Raw genomic sequence first — 21128 nt, 5'->3', positions numbered from 1 at the left:
TTATTTATTCTTTAATTAATTAATTTATCTATTTATTTATTTATTCATTTATACATTAGTATAACACAGTCATGTTGTTGGCCATATATAGAAAAAAAAACATTTAATTAAATATTAAGATATGTTGTATTGAAAGAAATAAGTTAAATACCATAAGAACGCTTGAAGTTTTGTACATTGAGACCATATTCTTGAGCAGAACTATAATTAACATATCGACGCTCTCTATGTTAGAATGGTAATTTAAAAACACATCTAAAGACAAGATTTATGTCATTTAATTATCATTTTCTAACATTTTTACCTACATTTTAAGTGCCCCAACTGGTTTATGTCAGATATTTAAATTTTTTAGGCCTTTTGATCACAGTTAAGTGCCTTTAACTAATCGTTAACAAGAAAATTTACCTGACGCAATAGTAGTATTAACTACATACTCAAGTTCTTCATCAGAGATGATCTTCGCCAAATGTCCTCCGAAACTTTTACAATTTTCCTAAAAAGTCGTTATATATTGCCCTGTACAAAACTAACTAACATATCCTTCGAATATAACAAAATCACGCAGCAGAATCAGGCTTAATACCAATTCCTTTTAAGAGTAATTAGAAAATCTACTTCTGTATGTTGTATATCTTAAATAAATATGATTAAATCAGTTCTAATTTAAAATGAAATAATGATTTAACCCATTTACTTTATTGAAAGATGCATTATTTAAGAAAAATAAAACAGAAAATTTAATCTTTAAATGAATTAATTAATTTGTAATCTGGGCAAAACAAAGTGTCAGGACACAGGGCTAACTAATATTTGACAGAACAACACATCCCCAGAAACAACCACCCAAAAAAGACATTTTCAACCCCATTCGGGAAGTGTAACTCATTGTTTTAAATAGGAAATGAAATGAAACTACGTGTATTTATCAAGGTATACCTCTTCATTAGTCCAAGTGAAATATTGTTTTACAAAACTGAATACAGAAACTCCAGAGGTCGTTTCATTGTTCGATCTCCCTGAAGAAGACGATTTTACATATGTGAACTATTCTAACAAATAATATAAATAATCACGTTCAATAATTAAACATTTTAAGTAGTCGAGGAAAAAATGAAGCCAAGTTTTAGTGTAGTTCAACTGAATTAAGTAAACTAAATGATATGAAGATTTATTTGAATGTGAATTTATCATTTAGCAAACACAATTTTAACTTACTGATTCGTTTATAAAACTGACGTGTTGTACTTATCTCTTGTGTGATGTCAATAGTGAAAAGGGTTGCAGAGCACATAACGCATCTTCTTATAGAGTCCGATGAAATGAAAACACCATAGCATGAGCTCAGTTTGGAACAAATAATTAAACACAATAGTTCATTTTCTTGGTTTTCGACTTTGATAGTATTGTTTACTGGACATGTATATCCATCCAGAACCTTCAGGCGTCTAAATCCAACGATGTTTTCATTTGTGCTTTCATTTCCTTGCAGCTGATTCAAAAGACTGATTATTAAGAGTACTATCAAAACACTTATTATCTTCATCATGCCTTCTAACAATTTGGTTTCAATTGCAACATATTAAAATATAAAATAAATATACAATCAAATACAAATTATTTGCCGTCTTAAATCTTTAGCTTTGCATCTGACACCACTTCATTTAGTGAATGAACAGTAACCTATATTTATTGCATCAGATGCCCATAAAATGCATCAATCAAAAAGTTACGTTTAGTTTAATTATCACAAATAATATTTCTGTTTCGTCATGATCTTTACGAGAACTATTTGTTATAAAATAATATCAGATACACGATATCACTGACTAATTCAATGATTCAATCAATAAGTCTCAAACACAAATTCTACAGACAAAAAAAACAACAGAATTTCATATTGGCACGTTTAAATTAGAAATGCATGTTAATATTTCGCCTCATATAACATCCATTCAGCTTGAAAGAATATGAGGAGAGGTAATTAAAGGTGGTAAATCTGAGTTTTGTATCGTCATTAGATATGTTCACAACATTTGTAAATGTTACTACTCACAACAGCAGATATTCAGTGCTATGTTGCCGCTGTAAAAGGTCAAAACGCACTTTAGTGTTGTTCTTGCATTCCAGAAGATTACTCCCAATTCTATTAGCATTGATGATTGATCACCGCTTGAGGCGGTGCTACGGGGCAAGTGGAATGTTACACTTTCTATAATCGCTCATAAGACGGGCTGCATTTTCCTTTTCTTTAGGTTTGACTTTTGTTTTCATTCGTCTACCTGGGTCTCCCTATCCCCTATTACTCTTTGCAAATTTACTAAGCACTACAAACATCATAAATTGTCAGCTTATTGCGTGTTCTTAACACAAACACGTTTGAGAAAAAGCAGAACCGAGCATATTTATATGAAATGCATAAGCTGTAATAATCAAGTCCTTGTCGTATTTTAGGATATCGTTAATCAGATAATTTAGAAATTCAAATAATATATGTTAAAATGAGAACACATTTGCGTTAAACAGCAGGTCCTTGGATTCTTTAACGTAAGAAAGCTATCAAACTAACTAACGGAACTTCGGTGAATCTATTCAGGTTCTGTTCGTGTGTGAAAAAATGCACGGATATGCAACTGAGCTCTTCCTCCACCAGTACAGCTGGAAAGTCGCCATATGACCAATACAATGTTGTCGCGACGTTAAACCCTATCAAACAAACAAAACACAGACATTTTATTTTCAAAAATTGTTGATATCTCATTTTGTCTATATAAGCTGTGTTACCAATGTGTTTGAAGCTTCAAGCTGTTTAGACTCGTATACTGACCAGGTCAATGATTTATATTAGATATATTAGGCAAATTTTGAAATGGATCTGTAGAGTAATATGTATGGATATCTCATTATTTTATCATTAAAAGTAGGTAATTGTGCGTTTTCAAAAGATTTTGTTCCCATTGAAAGATTATTCCACTTATCTACATCTTACACAATTGTTTACAAACGCATATTATCTTGAAATACTTAAGCAAGATTAGTCTGATTGAAATTAGGTACATTAAAGAGATTATTAAACAGTTCAGACACAATACAATCGCCTTAACAACCTTATTTATAATTTATTTAACAAAATATTCTGCTACATAACAATTACTTAAACACGTCATCAGTCACGATAATTGATATTTGTTACGCTTTATTGATAATATAGCTTCATAAATGCCCCAGTATGTTAGTGATGTTTCGTAATCCCCAAGGTGATCATTTCTAATTAGCGACAATTTATATTAATAAGAATTATTTTTGTTCGTCTTGTTCATCAAGGATAACTGTAAAAATGGAAACACTTATAAACACGGATATTGCACTTGCACGATTGAATTCACTTCGCTTTTATGTATAAGTTTTTTCTCGAAATAATGTTCTGGTAAAGAAAAAATATAATTTGATTTCAATTCTTAATTTGTTATGAAACATGATGTGTCTTTGAACTGATAAAAAGCACAATATCACTCCAGATCTGCAGTATATTGTTTCCATTCTTTATTGGCATGATACCATGAAAGAAACTTGTCTTTATGTCACTGGCTTGTCAATATATTTCTGTGGCTGTTATCTTTACCACTTTTTAAGAAAACATAACAGACAAGTACACGACGGATAGTGTATAATTTGACACGCATGTAGTCTTGGGTCTTCAATTGAGAGTGATTGAGCAGGGTCAATTTGTATGATTCATACTTAAAGTTTGTCCTTCCTAAGAAATAGAACGTAATGTTGTCAGTAATACAGATATTCAATGATTTTTCTTAAGACAAAGTCTATTTATGAATTGAGCACATGTCAAAAGTAATTATTTAATACTTTTTATGTTGAGCAGAATATTATAAGACGTAACCACGTTATTATAAAGTCAATGTAACATTCTAAATCAACTTTCGGTATTTTATATGCAGCAAAAAACTGTGTTCATGTTATTAAAGTCGTCAGTTTGAAATTTCAAGGCATTTTGGGGGTCAAGGCGCGCAAGTTAAAAATATAAAATAATCGACGCAAATTGTTCATCTATCTTTGCAATATAAGCCAATAGCCTTGCAATATTATAAGTCAATTTGATCTTTGTTCCCTACATGTTTAGACTACATGGGTATAGGTGTAATGGAGTAAATATTCATTTGAAAAAAAACCAACACAGCAATAACAACAAAAAACAACAACAACAAAACAAAATGGAAAAGATATTTATTTACAACCATCTTTAAAAAATATTTACGTTTGATAGACACTTTCTCACTTCCCCCACCCTCCAATATACAACAAATCATGTTGTATGCGCAATCGGGCTTTACGATCCGAACAATTTCATAAAAAAACAAAATCGTTAAAAAGTGACAAATACAAAAAATCATCATAATATTATTGAAGGACCGAAGCTTCAAGCTTCAAGAATGAACTGTAAATACAAAATATAGCACAAGGATATCAGATGTCAGTGAGAATATTTAACATTACTAACTTATAAAAAAATTGTTTGACTATATCCATAATTATCCGTAAAATAATGTTTAAATGCAAACAGAAAATTGTAAAATATTAATTATTACAAGAATTTCTGAAAACGAGAGTATTTAAAGTATTAAATATGATTAAGAAATCATTTGATTTGACGGCATACATGCATGAAAAAAAACTTGGAACAAGTGTTAGTCTACACTCCTTAAGTAACGGTCGTGATTTCGCCAAAGATTTTTCATTTATGCCCATAGATATCATTCAAATATATCTCTATTGGAAAGGCAATTTTCGTATTTTTCAATCAAAATTAGAACTTAGCTTTTGTATCATTTGTATAAAAAAGACTCTTTAAAACACATATTTGAATTGTACATTTTCCCGACATTTTAATATTTCATAATTATTACTGCAACACGTTTGTGGTTTAGTATTTATCCTGGTGAATGCGTAGGCCAAAACGTTAATGACCAAAACAATTGTTACAACATCCTTCAAATTATTCCACATTTAACATTTCGTTCAAATGCTATGTAATTAATAACCCTGGTCTATCGGCCTTCGTGATTATTTTCCTGCGCGTTTGAACTCGAATTGTTCATTATTCTACAAAAATACACTTAAAATTGATATCTATTTCCTTACTCTATATTCACGTATTGTTGTTAATCTACTATTTCCTATAGTTTCTTTGCGAAAAATTTCAGACAAAAACGTATTTTATTTAAGTTTGGTTCATTGGGTTGTTGAAGAGTTTTTCTGTAGCACATGAAACATTATTGATACGAAAAGAGCAAATGATTATTCCCAAGGAGTCTGTAAATGTTTAGCTAAAGTATCTATAAACTTACTATGCTTATGCTCTTAGATTAAATATATACTATTGCTCCTCCTTGAATTTTTATGACAGCTATGAAATCATAATTGAATATTTGTAACTTGAATAACAGAATAAATAAAGTATGTATGGGGAGCTGCTTTTCCTATAACAGGACAAGAAAAGTTGGTATTTTCTTAACAGGATTGCAAGTTTTCTTTTAATAACATATATATTCATATTGTGACCCCCATGTAGTGTGTAGGATTTTAAGTGAGTTAAAACATGTTTATTTCATATTTACAAAGAGACTGTGTAGCAATTGTCAATATTTTCTATTATCAAATTTGAGGATAGTATATCTTTAATTATGAATGCTGTCATAATCAATAGGCTATCTTTCTATCGGCCACTATATACATAGTACCTTGATTTACAGCAACTTGATTTAGATCTAAAATGTGCAAATCAATAATTTGGAAATAAATATGAATTTTATAACTTTGAACCATGCATCATTTAACTGTAATGCAAGAAAAATCAATGTCTATTTCCATTTCAACATGCTAATAAAAAGAGAATTGATCAAAGTATTTTGAACTACATTGAGCGTCTTAATAATTTTCTTGACGTCATTTGGTTTATTTACGTCAATAATAACCTCATATGACATGTAAGCATGTAATAAAACACATTTTGATTGTCCTATCTTTTTATTTCGGAATAGTGTAAAGCTTGTTAGAATCAATAATAATGAATTCATGCATGAATCAAATGCTTATATTTTTTAATAAAGTACTTTTAGTACTAGATTAATTAGATTATGTTGTGATTTACTCAAATTTGCATACACCATGTCTTTTGTCATGGCAAACCTCGTCTCCCCATTGTCCACTTGATGTCCATAAGGCAATACACGTTGGATCAGGTTCGTTTGTCCAAGGTTGTCCTTTACTCCAATTGTCATATCCGTCAACTAAACGTGACCCATCCCACCATCTGAATGTGTCAACCGGCCCGCCTACTCCATATCCACCTATCCAGATATGTGCTGCAAAAATATTGTTGGAGTTTTAAAATAGCTTATATTAGTATCAGAGCTGCATCAGTTCTAAGGGTGTAGTACTTAAGTATTAGTACCAGTACTTGGCAAATTATGCAGTACCATTACCAGTACCAGTACTAGATTTTAGCTCAGTACTGCAGTACCAGTACTTTTTTTTGGTGAAGTAATTAAGTATCAGTACCATTACTTTTATATATTCATCAAAAGTTGAATAAATACAGTGTCAAACAAATAATTGCAAATATTATTCAGCAAAGAAATAAAATCATAATTTACTTTAAAGTTAACATAACATGTTTACAACTTTATAGTTTTAACATACTTTTTACAAACAATATTTACAACATATATTTATGTCATATCTAATTGTTTAGTAACCAGTCAACAGTATAAATACCATGCAAACATCTTTCATTTAAAACACAACAGTCTTTTGTTGCCTTTCACACCTTCACACCTCTGTTCAATTTATACCAAAGTAATATCGACTTTTTATGGTGCTAACAATATCACTTTTTTCACTTGAAATGGGCTTATTTAGAATAGAAAAAAATAATTAGTGTTTATTTTGCTCGTTTACTAGTAAATACAAAGTAATAAAAGATTTTAATAAGGATATTTTAGAGTAAATAGTTATTGAGTCTGTTTATCTTAATTTAATTTTTACTTAGAGTCTTTGGTGTTTTTTATGATGAATACTTTGTTAACATTTGAAGAGATATTGCAGCAAATTATCACTTACTTTTTCACAAAAATAAAATATAGTTCATGTCATTTACAGCTTTATTTTATGAGAAAAATTGATGCTTTTTTAAATTTTTATCAAAACCAAAAGTACTGGGTAATGCAGTAGCAGTACCACTTTTTAAGACAGTAATGCAGTACCAGTACCAGTAGTAGCAAAATTTTGTAAGAGTAATTCAGTATCAGTACCAGTACTTGCAAAATCGCTGCAGTACGTACTGCAGTACCAGTACCAGTACCAGTAATGCAGCTCTGATTAGTATATTTCATGAAGAGCAAATGTCACATGCACAGAGTTAAAGCCCTTCTTCGATGATAGACCATAAGATTGTGGAAAACATATAATATAACTGTTGATAAAATTTTATTGAACTATTTCAGTAGAATATAGCTTTATAGGATATAGTAAAGTATAGGATTTGCTTTTTAAATTTGTCTTTTGACGTCTTGTCTGTGATACGCAGGCTTCATAACCTCTGATCCCCTTTCAAAATTCCATTTTATTTAGTTCCGCCCATTGTTTTCTCGTTTAGGGCACACGCTTTTTATTACTTGGGGACCATACGCCGCTTTTCATGGAAATGCACGGAAGTGTCACATTGAAGGTTCCATGATAACTGCCGTATGAACACATCTGCAGAAGTTTCTAAATTCAAAATTTTACTATTTCATGTTTAAATGTTGAATTCTGCTTAAGCCGGAGCTAGGGGGCGTGGACGGTTACTTGCACTTTTCAGTACCGTCCATGAACAGGCTCAATCAAACCGAGCCTGCAACATTTTCAATTGTGTCGTGTTGGGCTTTCTTTAGGGATTCTGTATTTATCTATATTATGATCACATCCGTGTCATTTGTGCCGTGTGGCGGCTGTAAAAAGTCTCCCCGTACATTAAACAATGATGTTATATTTTCGATCCTTGAAGATCGTTCAGCACGACATTATTGTTGTGCTTGTGGTATTTTAGCTTCAACTTTTCGGCATTTTCTAGTTGGGTGGTTTCAATATTCCTACTTGAATAATGTTGAATCACCCTTAGCTCAATCAAACCGAGCCAGCAACATTTTCAATTGTGCCGTGTTTGGCTTTCTATTTAACAATATTAGTGTTGATTTTAAACTGTAATCTAATTAATAACCTGATGACGACATGTTTAATTTTTGATATTGCAGAATTATGCTGTTGGTCATCTAGACAAGGGTGTACAAACAGCAAAATCTCAATTTATACTTTAGAATATACAACAATTAAAGATTTATTGTAATTTTATGTCCTTTTAAAAAGAAATCAGTCCCATACGATAAAATCTCCTGACTTTGTGAACCTTGAGACCATATTCTTTTACAAAACTATAATTTACCTGATTTGTAAATGTTTGTTTCATCATAAAGTAATTATTTTATGTGAGCCGATCCAACATATGAAATGTACAAATCAACAAATGAAAACATAAAAGGTTGCCTACTGCACAGTTGAAAATAATGCAGGCTCGGTTTGTCTAAGAAAATACAAGCTATAGTCCATGCCCTCTAGTCTCGTGTGCAAAAATTTTAGACCATTTGTCCACTCCGTTTTACCAGAATAACAAGTGCAATTTTGGGAAGTGGCAATTTCAATGTTTTTCACTCAAATTAGACTATGATAAGCACACAAATACGATTTTTAGTTTATTTTTTAATGTATTTCTAAATATATTTCTTTTTTTTCGTTTGCATTTCTTCTATACTTTAATTCATTAAATGATCTATGTGAAATTCAAATTTTATATTTTAGACCTTTAGACCTCAACTGTGTTCATCTAATAAATCGTTAACAAGAACACTTACATGATGGACTAACATTAACTACATATTGATTTTCTTCGTCAGAGATAATCTTCGCCAAATGTCCTCCGTAACTTTTGCAATTTTCCTGAAATTACACGATACATTGCCCTGTTAAAATACTAATATTATAAAATCATACAAAAGCATCGGGTTTTAAACCAATTTCTTTAGACAGTACTGTGTACACTACATATGTATTTATACATATTTTGAATAAATTTGTTAAAATCAGTTGTTATTTAAAATGAAATAATGATATAATTCATTTGCCTTATTTGAGTGATTAACTAAAGTTGCATAAACTAGGAAAATAAATCTTATCTTCTGTGATCTGTTGAACAAAACGAATCATAACACGGGACGAACTAAGCATTGCCAGCTAAATCCTAGAATCACGCTTTCAAACCAGGTGCCTGCAAGTGTCACTCATTGTTTTAAATGTGAAATGAAAGGGAAGTATTTATAAAAAGTATACCTCTGCATTCGTCCAGTTCAAATCTTGTTTTGCAAAACTGTATACAGAAACTCCAGAGGTCGTAAAATTGTTTCTCGATCTCCCTGAGGAAGAAGATTTTACATATTTTTAATATTCAAACAAGTATATAAATAACCACATTCAATGAATATTTTTTTACTTAAGTAGTCGAGAAAAAAAAATGAAGCCATTTTATAATGTATTTCAACAAAGTTAACAAAACTAAATGATATGAAAATTTATACAATTATTTATTACGTAATTAGCAAACAATATTTTAACTTACTAATACGTTTGTAAAACTGTCGTGTTGTACTTAACTCTTGAGTGATGTCAATAGTGAAAAAGGTTGCAGAGCACATAACACATCTTTCTTTAGAGTCCGGTGAAATGAAAACACCATTGCATGAGCTCAGTTTGGAACAAAGAATTAAACACAAAAGTTCATTTTCTTGGTTTTCGACTTTGATTGTATTGTTTACTGGACATGAATATCCATCCAGAATATTTAGACGTCTGAATCCAACGATGTTTTCAAGTGTGCTTTCATTTCCTTGCATCTGATTCAAAAGACTGATTATTAAGTGTACGAGCAAAGCACTTGTTATTTTCATCATGTCTTCTAACAATGTAGTTTCAATTGCAACATATTAAAATATAAAATAAATAAACAATCAAATACTTATGATTTGCCGTCTTAAATCTTTAGCTTTGCATCTAAAACCACTTCATTTAGAGAATGATTAGAAACATTTATCTAATGCGTCAAATGCCCATAATATGTATCAGTTAAAAAGTTACGTTAAGTTAAAGAATCACAAATAATATTTCTGTTTCGTCATGATCTTTCCTGAGAACTATTTTTTTATAAAATAATATCAGATACACGATATCACTGATAAATTCAACGATTCAATCAGCAACTCTCAAAGACAAATTCCACTAACAAATAAAGACACAATTTCATATTGGCACGTTTACATTAGAAATGCTTGTAAATACCGGTATTTCGCCTCATGTAACATCCATTCAGCTAGAAATAAGATAACAAGAGGTAATTAAAGGTGGTAAAACTGAGTTTTGTGTTTTCATTAGATATTTGTGAATGTTACTACTCACAAAAACAGGTTTTCAGTGCTATGTTGCAGCTGTAAAAGGTTAAACCGTACTTCAGTGTTGTTTTTTCCGTTCGAGACGATCGATCCCAATACTATCAGTATTGATGATTGAATACCGATTAAGCCGGTGCTAGGGGACATGTGCATTTCCCTATCCCCTATTACTCTTTGCAAATTAACTGCGCACTACAAACATCATTAATTGTCAGCTTATTGCGTGTTCTTAACACAAACACGTTTGAGAAAAAGCAGAACCGAACATATTTATATAAGCATAAGCTGTTATAAGCAAGTTCTTGTCGTATATTAGCATATCGTTAATCAGATAATTTAGAAACTCCAATAATACATGTTAAAACGAGAACACATTAGCGTTATACAGCAGGTCCTTGGATTCTTTCAGTAAGAAAGCTATCAAATTTACTAACGGAACGTCGGTGATTATATTCAGGTGCTGTTCGTGTGTGAAATAATGCACGAAAGTGCAACTGAGGTATTCCTCCAACCGTAAAACTGGAAAGTCGCCATATGACCAATAGAGTGTATAGATCTGTAGAGTAATATATATGGATATATCATTATTTTATCGTAAAAAGTAGGTAATTGTGCCTTTTTGCAAAGAGATTTTGTTCCCATTGATAGATAATTCCACAAATCTACATCTTACAAAATAGCTTACAAACGCATATCATCTTGAAATACTAAAGCAAGGTTAGTCTTCTTTAAAACAAGGTATATTCAAGAGATCATAAAACACTTCAGACACAAAATATTGTTACGCGCTAGCGGTCCTGGCGTCCGGATGGCCTTGGTATTGTATCACACAATATGCTATAGACAATGTAGTGTCCGGATGTCCGAGTGTGTGAGTGCTCGACCTTAATACCAGCTCCATTTATTAAAAATATATGACGCGCTAGCGGTCCTAGCGTCCGGATGGCCTTGGTATTGTAAAACACAATATGCTATAGACAATGTAGTGTCTGGATGACTGAGTGTGTGAGTGCTCGACTTTGGTATCAGCTCCACTTATACTGCTCAGTTCACCAGGCTGGTTATCCCAATGCTCTGAGTCCCTCGCAATATTGTCAGGATACAGGACTTAGGCTTCAGGGTGAAGGGCAAACAAATGGGCGATGGACTTAAGTACTCAATAAAGGCGGGTCTCAATCAGTATAGGTAAATAATAATTAAAATCTATTTTGTACACAATGACAAAAGACAAGCACTTGATAAAGTATAATCAATTTAATTTTCTGTTAAATCTAAAGCAATCAAAACATGCTCATCAATTAATAAGTAAGTTTCATGTTTTAACAACTTAATTAAAACTCATTAAATTATCTACCAACCTATGGCTAACCACCATATTTACTGAAATGCTAAACCCTTGTGCAGGTATATGGATAACTTATAATTAACTGTTCATTGTATATAGAACCTACAAGCCTCAAACTCATATGGCAATGTAATAAATGATTTAAAATGCACAAGTTTACTTAAAGATATATAGGAAAACTATTATTACTTATCAATGAGAAATCTACAAAAACATTACAAGATTTCTCTTACAAAAATATTTCTTTGAAGATATAAAATATCTTATCAAACCAAGAAAAATGTACTATTAATAATTTTTGTCTAGTGTCTATTCGCTATTTTGTTAAGTCACACTAACCTTTTAGAAAAATAAATGCTTTAATTTAAATGTTCTTAAAATTTAGCTACTAGAGTAACGGGTGCCCAGGCCCCAAAAAATATCTGAAGTCCCAAAACGCAGCAAGACGTCTGGTATTTATACAAAACTGAGTGCTACCAATGTAGCATGCAACAAAATGATGCATAAATGCATCATTCTTGTAGCATAACACAAGAACGCATCAATGCACCATTAATGACGTAGCAAAAGCGCGCATCTACTGCAGCAGTGATGCAAACTTAAAATTTTGATAATTGTACCGAGTAGACACTAAAGATAAAGATAGAAATGTAAGACAAAAATAATTACATGATATGGACGTTTCTACAGTTTAACAAACTGGCCATAGCTATCTATTCTCAAATCAAAACAATGTAAACAATACGGAAAAAATATCCTTAGCGCACCGGCGTCCGTAGCAATACAACCGGAAGCTGTCATAACAAAATGGCCGCCTCCTGTACAATAACAATGTGCTAGTAATTACAAATTAAATCAATAAATTTGGAAGGTTTAAAATGGATTTTAAACAAGTTACTTCACATTATAAAAGAAAACATGTATTATTGACGATTTAAACTGGATTTATCACAAAAACTTCACGGACTAGGATAAACGGAGCAGCAAAAGAGAAAATACAAACTGTTAACATTTTGAACGGAGACAGTGCGATGTAAAATTAAGAAATCCTGGCAAAACGCATAGATAAGGCAAGTTGAGATGAATATTTAAACAGTCCAACTGTCTTGATTTATACGGGAAGCCAGTGAAAGCTGCAAAAATATTTGTTGTTTCAAAAAGAAAAATAACAAAAAGGACACAGAATAAATAAAAATCACCAGGTAAGTATCAGTTACCATTAAATACCGGGGCACTACAATATATCGCCTGAACAACCTCATTTATAATTTAATGAACAAAATGTTCTGCTATAAAACAATTACTAAAACACATCATCGGTCACGTATTGATATTTGTTATGCTTTATTGATGTTATAGCTTTGTAAATGCTCCAGTATGTTAGTGATGTTTCGTAATCCCTAAGGTGCTCATTTCGAATTAGCGATAAGAATTATTCTTTTTTTTTCTTGTTCATCAAAGGTAACTATAAAATGGATACACTTATAAACACGTACATTGCAACTGCACAATTTATTCACTATGCTTTTATGTATAAGTTTTTTTTTTTCTCGAAATAATGTTAAAGAGGAATATAATTGAATTTCAATTCTAAATTTGTTATGAAACAGCGTGTGTTTGTACTGATAAGAAACACAATATCACTCCAGATCTGCTTGATATAGTTGTCATTCCTCATTGCCATGGTACCATGGAACCAAGAAAGAAACTTGTCTTTATGTCGCTGTTTTGTCAATATATTTCAGTGGCTGTTATCTTTACCACTGTTTAATACAACATAACTGACAAGTAGGCGACGGATAGTGTATAATTTGACACGCATGTAGTTTTGGGTCTTCCATTGAGAGTCATTGATCATGGTCAATTTGTATGATTCATACTTGTAGTTAGTCCTTCCTTAGAAATAGACGTAATGTAAGAAAACATTACACTTTTATTGGAGAAATGGACTAGATATCAGATGTCAGTTATACAGATATTTAATGATTTTCCTTAAGACAAAGTCTATTTATGAATTAAGCACATGTCAAAAGTAATTATTTAATACTTTTTATGTTGAGCAGATTATTATAAGACGTAACCACGTTATTATAAAGTCAATGTAACATAATAATCAACTTTCGCATAACTTTTTAAAATTATGCAGCACAAAACACAGTCGTCCATTTGAAATTTTAAGGCATCTTGGGGTCTAGGCGCGCAAGTTGAGAACATAAAAAAACGACGCAAATTCTTCACCTATCTTTGCAACATAAGCTAATAGCCTTACAATATTATAAGTCAGTTAGATCTCTGTTCCCCACATGTTTAGATTACATCATGGAAATAGGTGTAATAGAGTAAATTTACATCTAAAAAAAACCCAACACAGCAGCAACAACAACAAAAAACAACAACAACAAAACAAAATGGAAAAGATATTTATTTACAACCACTTATAAAAATAATTACGTTTGAAAGAAATGAAAACAAAGTCACATCCACCCTTCCCCGATCCTCCAATATAAAAATCATGATGTATGCGCAATCGGGGTATACGGTCTGAACAGTATCATAAAAAACATAATCGTTAAAAAGTGACAAATACAAATAATCAACAAAGTATTATTAAAGGACCCAAACGTCAAGAATGAATTGAAAATATAAATTAAAGAACAAGGATATCAGAAATCAGCGAGAATTTTTAATATTACTAACTTATAAATAAAGAAAGTATTTGACTATATCCATAATTATCCGTAAAATAATGATTAAATGCAAACAGAAAATTGCAAAATATTAATTATAACAAGAATGTCTGAAAACGAGAGTATTTAAAGTATTAAATATAATTTAAGAAATCATTTTATTTGATGGCATCCATGCATGATAATACCTCGGAACAGTTGTTAGTCTAAACTCCTTAAATAACGGCCGCGATTTCGCCATGATCATAATATTAACGATCTTTCATTTATGCCCATGGATATCAATAAAATAAGATAAAAAAAATAAATTTCTGAATACATAAACTACAAACACAATATCTAGAAGGAATAAAGGAATGAATACAAAACTGATATCTTCTGTCGATTTATCATATGTGTTACATGTTTAACATAATATTGTGTGTGTGTTTCTTAAGTACTATTTTGTTTTTACATTTTACGCTTTTTTATTTAATATATATCTATAGGAAATTTAAGTATTTTTAAATCAAAATTAGAACTTAGCTTTTATATCATTTGTATAATAAAGACTCTTAAAAACACATATTTGAATTGTTCATTTTCCCGCCATTTTAATGTTACATTATTATTACTACAACACATCGGTTGTGTGTTTAAATGTTTATCCTGGTGAAGGCGTAATCCAAAACGTTAATGACAATTGTTACAACATCCTTCAAATTATTCCCCATTTAACATTTCGTTCAAATGCTATGTAATTAATAACCCTGGTCTATCGGCCTTCGTGATTATTTTTCCTGCGCATTTGAACTCGAATTGTACATTATTCTACAAAAATGCACTTAAAATTGATATCTATTTCCTTACTCTATATTCACGTGTTGTTGTTAATCAACTATGTCCTATAGGTTTCTTTGCGAAATTTTTCAGACAAAAACGTATTTTCTTTAAGTTTGGTTCATTGGGTTATTGAGGAGTTTTTCTGTAGCACATTAAACATTATTGATACGAAAAGAGCAAATGATTATTCTGAAGGAGTCTGTAAATGTTTGGCTAAAGTATCTATAAACTTACTATTCTAATGCTCTTAAATTAAAGATATACAATTGCTCATCCTTGAATTTATTTTGAAAGCTGTGAAATCATAACTGAATAGTTGAAACTTGAATAACAGAATAAATAGACTATGTATGGAAAGCTGCTTTTCCTAGAACAGGACAATAAAAGAAAGGATTGAAAGTTTTTTTAATGACATTATATATTTATATTGCGATCCCATGTAGTGTGTATGATTTTAAGTAAAGTTAAAACATGTTTATTTCATATTTACAAAGAGAATGTGTAGCTATTGTCAATATTTTCTATTATCAAATTTGAGGATAGTATATCTTTAATTATGAATGCTGTCATAATCAAAATGCTATCGTTCATGTCTGCCAATATATACAAATTACCTTGATGTATAGCAACTTGATTTAGATCTAAAATGTGCAAATCAATAATTAGGAAATAGATATGAATTTTATAACTTTGAGCCATGCATTATTAAACTGTAATGCAAGAAAAACCAATGTCTATTTCAATCCTAACATGCTTATAAATAGAGAATTGATCAAAGTTTTTTGAACTACATTGAGCGGCTTAATAATTTTCCTGACGTCATTTGGTCTATTGACGTCATTAATAACGGCATATGACGTGTAAGCATGTAATAATACACTTTATTGTCCTTTCTTTATAATTTGGGAATAGTGTGAAGCGTGTAAGAATCTATAATATGCATGAATAAAATGCTTACATTTTTTAATTAAGTTAGTACCAGAATAATTAAATTATGTTGTGATTTACTCAAATTTGCATACACCACGCCTTTTGCCATTGCAATCCTCATCTCCCCATTGTCCATTTGCTGTCTTAAATAAGACAATACACGTCGGATCAGGTTCTTTTGTCCAAGGTTGTCCTTTACTTCAATTGTCATATCCGTCAACTAAACGTGACCCATCCCACCATCTGAATGTGTCAACCGGCCCGCCGACTCCGTATCCACCTATCCAGATCCCATATTGGTCTATAATCGAAACGTTAAAAGTGAATTAAGCTATATATCTGCTGCAAAAAATATTGTTGGAGTTTTGAAAAAAAATAGCATATGCTAGTATATTTCCTGAGGAGCAAATGACGCATGCACATAGTTAAAGTCCTTCTTCGATGATAGACCATAAGATTTTGGAAAACACATTCATTTGAATATAGCTTTATAGGATTTAGTGTGATTTTAAATTGTAATTTAATTAATAGCCTGATGTCGACATGTATTTAATTTTTGATATTGCAGAATTATGCTGTTGGCCATCAAGACAAGGGTGTACAAACAACAAAATCTCAATTTATACTTTAGGATATACATCAATTAAAATTTATTGTATTTTTATGTACTTTTTAAAAGTCCCATACGATAAGAACTCCTGACATTGTGTACATTGAGACCATATTCTTTTACAAAACTATAATTAACCTGATTTGTAAATGTTTGTATAATCATAAAGTAAATATTTTATGTGAGCCGATCTAACATATGAAATGTACAGATCAACAAATGAAAACATAAAAGGTTGTCTGCACTGCACAGTTTAAAATGTTGCAGGCTCGGTTTGCTTAAGCTAAAAACAAAATATAATCCATGCCTTCTAGTCTCGTGTGCAAAATTTTAGACCATTTGCCCACTTCGTTTTACAAGAATAACTATTGCAATTGTGAAAACTGACCAATTTCAACTTTTTCACTCAAATTATACTACGAAAAGATACGATTTTTAATTCATTTTGATTTATTTCTGAGTATATTTCTTTATCATCGTTTACATTTCTATGTATATTTTAATTTTTTTAATGATCTATGTGAAATTCAAATATTATATTTTAGACCTTTAGACCTCAACTGCGTTCATTTAACAAATCGTATACAAGAACACTTACATGATGCACTAACATTAACTACATACTCATTTTCTTCATCAGAGATAATCTTCGCCAAATGTCCTCCGTAACTTTTGCAATTTTCCTAAAACAGAACGATATATTACCCTGTTAAAAACTAATCAACCTTTCGAATATTATAAAATCATGCAAACGCATCGGGTTTTAAACCAATTTCTTTAGACAGTACTGTGTAAACTACATCTGTATTTATACATATTTTGAATAAATTTGTTAAAATTAGTTGTTATTTAAAATGAAATAATGATATAATTCACTTGCCTTATTTGAATGATTAACTAAAGATGCGTTAATAAAGGACAAAAATTAGGAAAATAAATCTTACCTTCTGTGATCTGGTGAACAAAACGAATCATAACACTGAACGAACTAAGCCTTGCCAGTTAAATCCTAAAAATACACTTTCAAACCAGGTGTCGGCAAGTGTCACTCATTGTTTTAAATGTGAATTGAAAGGGAAGTATTTATAAAAAAATATACCTCTGCACTGGTCCAGTTCAATTGTTCTTTTGCAAAACTGTATGCAGAAACTCCAGAGGTCGTTACATTGTTTCTCGATCTCCCTGAGGAAGAAGATTTTACATATATATTTAATATTCACACAAATATATAAATAACCACATTCAATAAATATTTTTTTTTTACTTAAGTAGTCGAGAAAAAAATGAAGCCAAGTTATAGTGTAGTTCAACTGAATTAACAAAAGTAAATGATATGAAGATTTATTTGAATGTGAATTAATCATTTAGTAAACACAATATTTAACTTACTGATACGTTTGTAAAACTGACGTGTTGTACTTATCTCTTGACTGATGTCAATAGTGAAAAAGGTTGCAGAGCACATAACACATCTTTCTTTAGAGTCCGGTAAAATGTAAACACCTTTGCATGAGCTCAGTTTGGAACAAAGAATCAAACACAAAAGTTTATTTTCTTGGTTTTCGACTTTGATTGTATTGTTTACTGGACATGAATATCCATCCAGAACATTTAGACGTCTGAACCCAACGATGTTTTCAAGTGTGCTTTCATTTCCTTGCATCTGATTTAAAGACTGATTATTAAGTGTACGAACAAAGCACTTGTAATCTTCATCATGCCTTCTAGCAATTTGGTTCCAACTGAAACATAACATAATATAAAATAAATATACAATCAAATACAAATTATTTGCATTCTTACATAATTAGCTTTGCAACAATAAAATCGTTGTAAAACCACTTAGTTTAGTGAATGATTAGATACATATATCAAATGCATCAAATTTACATAATATGAATCACTTAAAAACTTACGTTTAGTTTAATAATATTTCTGTTTCGTCGTGATATTTCCGAGAACTATTTTATTATATAAAAATATCAGATACACTATATCACTTATAAATCAACAATTAAATTATTTATGATATTCTATATTTGCATATATTGGAAATGCTTTTAAGTATTTCGCAATTCAACGTGACAGAAATATCACAAGAGGTAATTAAAGGTGGTAAAACATATTTTTTACTATCATTAAATATGTTCCAATCATTTGTGAATGTTAGTAACTTACTATTCAAAAAAAGGTGTTCAGTGCTGTGTTGCAGCCGGTGCTAATGGGCGTCTTTCTATAATCTCTCACGAACCGTGCCTGCATTTTTTCTTTTTTTTGTTATGGCTTTTGTTTTATTCTTTTCAAGGGGTCTCCCTATTCCAAAATTAACATACTTTTTGCAAATTTACTGCGCACTACCAATATCATAAATTGTAAGGTTATGTGTTTAACAAGACTGCTTTTTTCTCTGATACAAACGTTTAAGAAAAATCAGAACCGAGCTTATTTATATGAATGAATAATGCAAAAAGCAAAAAAAATAAAATCTTGTTGCATTTAAGCAGTGATTTAATTTGAGAAACTCCAGTATGAAACACATTAGCTTTATACAGCATTGGATAAAATCGTTGGCTTCAAACCATTTGTCCCTTTTCGCTGTAGGTTTAAGTCCCGCCATGTACTTTGGATTCTTTCATGTATGAAAGCAATCCAGCTAACTAACGGAACATCCGTGGTTCTACTCAGGTGTCTGTTGGTGTCTGAAATTCGAACCCGAGAAATTCCGCCACCAGTAAAGCTTGAAAGTCGCCATATGACTTATCCACCGTTGAGGCGACGTAAAACCCTATCACGCAAACAAAACACAGAAATTTTATATTCTTTAAATTGTTGATTTTGTCTAATCTAGCTGTGTAACCAATGTATTGAAGCTTCAAGCTGTTTTGACTCGTATACTTACCAAGTAAATGGTTTATATTAGATACATTAGAAAAACTTTGCAATGGTTGTTGAGTAATTTGTAGGGATATCAAAAAAAAAGTAGGTAATTGTGCCTTTTTGCAAAGAGATTTTGTTCACATTGATAGATAATTCTTTTCCCCAAGTCTACATCTTGCAGAATAATTGGCAAAAACGTAATATCTTGAAATATTATAGCAAGGTTAGTCCTCTTTAAAATAAGGTACATACAAGTCACCATAAAACAGTTCAGTCACTTTGTACATCGCACGAACAGCTTCATTTATGATTTAATCAAACAAATTTTCTGCTATATAACAATTTCTGAAATACATCATCCAGCACGATCATTTATATTTGTTATGCGTAATTGATGTTGTACCTACACAAATGCCCCAGCACATAAATAATTATTTGTTTTTTAATCCCCAAGGATTGCATTTTTAATTAGCGGCACTTTGTATTTATAACAATTATTCTTGTTTTTCTTGTTCAACAAATGTAACTGCAAAAACTGATTCACTTACAAACATGTATATTGCACGATTGAATTCGCTTCGCTTATATGTAATAATATTAAAGAGAACTATATTTGACACACATTTCAATACTAAATTTGTTATGAAAAATGTGTCTTTGTACTGATAAGTAACACAATATCACTCCGGATCTGCAATATATTGTTTCCATTCTTCATTGGCATGAAATAAACTTGTCTTTATGTCACTGGCTTGTCAATATATTTCTGTGGCTGTTATCTTCACCACTGTTTCATCTAACATAACTGACAGATCGACGACGGATCGTGTGTAATTTGACACGCATGTAGCTTTTGCCCTTCCATAGAGAGTCATTGATCATGGTCAATTTGTATGATTCATACTTGTAGTTAGTCCTTCCTTAGAAATAGACGTAATGTAAGAAAACATTACACACATTTTTTGGAGAAATTGACTACATCTGGGTGTCAATGTCTAATATGCCGATAATTAAGGATTTTCTATTAGACAAAATTTATTTCTGAACGAAGCACATGATAACAGTTATTTTTTAAAAACCAGTATCCGCAAAATGCGTACATATTTATGTTGAACAGAATATTATTAGATATGACCGATTTTTTTGTTTAGTCAATGTAACATAATAATTAACTTTCACAAAACTTTCGTTAAAAAGTGTCAAAAACAAATAATCAACATATAGTTACATTAAAGAACCAAAGCTTCAAGAATATACGTCTGCACGACCGCCGACTTACTGCTGTTATTGTAAATATAGAATAAAGA

General features: G+C 30.9%; 2 protein-coding genes across 2 annotated transcripts; both read right to left on the bottom strand.

Moving 5' to 3' along the window:
- Nucleotides 1–4268: 4268 nt before the first annotated feature.
- Nucleotides 4269–10369, bottom strand: LOC132742576 (C-type lectin domain family 10 member A-like). The gene is made up of 4 exons (XM_060731018.1): nucleotides 9725–10369; nucleotides 9439–9521; nucleotides 8964–9048; nucleotides 4269–6380 (listed from the first exon to the last, which is right to left on the bottom strand). Exons 1-4 carry the CDS (start codon nucleotides 10053–10055, stop codon nucleotides 6163–6165), a joined length of 717 nt encoding a protein of 238 aa, XP_060587001.1. The 5' UTR covers nucleotides 10056–10369; the 3' UTR covers nucleotides 4269–6162.
- A 5104-nt stretch (nucleotides 10370–15473) lies between these two features.
- On the bottom strand, nucleotides 15474–18900 carry LOC132742584 (uncharacterized). Its single transcript, XM_060731029.1, has 5 exons — nucleotides 18861–18900; nucleotides 18334–18686; nucleotides 18044–18126; nucleotides 17543–17627; nucleotides 15474–16635 (listed from the first exon to the last, which is right to left on the bottom strand). The coding sequence occupies exons 2-5, from the start codon at nucleotides 18605–18607 to the stop codon at nucleotides 16535–16537; spliced, it is 543 nt and encodes a 180-aa protein (XP_060587012.1). The 5' UTR covers nucleotides 18608–18686; nucleotides 18861–18900; the 3' UTR covers nucleotides 15474–16534.
- Nucleotides 18901–21128: the final 2228 nt, after the last annotated feature.

This window comes from Ruditapes philippinarum, unplaced genomic scaffold (assembly GCF_026571515.1).
Source record: "Ruditapes philippinarum isolate M1 unplaced genomic scaffold, ASM2657151v2 ctg544_1_1_1_1, whole genome shotgun sequence".
Classification (NCBI taxonomy): domain Eukaryota; kingdom Metazoa; phylum Mollusca; class Bivalvia; order Venerida; family Veneridae; genus Ruditapes; species Ruditapes philippinarum.
This window is presented reverse-complemented; position numbering and strand designations above follow the sequence as displayed.

Coding starts and splice junctions, on each gene's coding strand:
- LOC132742576 (XM_060731018.1), bottom strand. CDS start 10,055: ATGATGAAAATAACAAGTGCTTTGCTCGTACACTTAATAATCAGTCTT. Junction 9,522..9,724: donor ACAGTTTTACAAACGTATTA/GTAAGTTAAAAT, acceptor CTTCTTCCTCAG/GGAGATCGAGAAACAATTTT. Junction 6,381..8,963: donor AGTTAATGTTAGTCCATCAT/GTAAGTGTTCTT, acceptor ATATTTTTGCAG/CACATATCTGGATAGGTGGA.
- LOC132742584 (XM_060731029.1), bottom strand. CDS start 18,607: ATGCAAGGAAATGAAAGCACACTTGAAAACATCGTTGGGTTCAGACGT. Junction 17,628..18,043: donor TGAACTGGACCAGTGCAGAG/GTATATTTTTTT, acceptor GTTCTGTTTTAG/GAAAATTGCAAAAGTTACGG. Junction 16,636..17,542: donor AGTTAATGTTAGTGCATCAT/GTAAGTGTTCTT, acceptor TTTCGATTATAG/ACCAATATGGGATCTGGATA.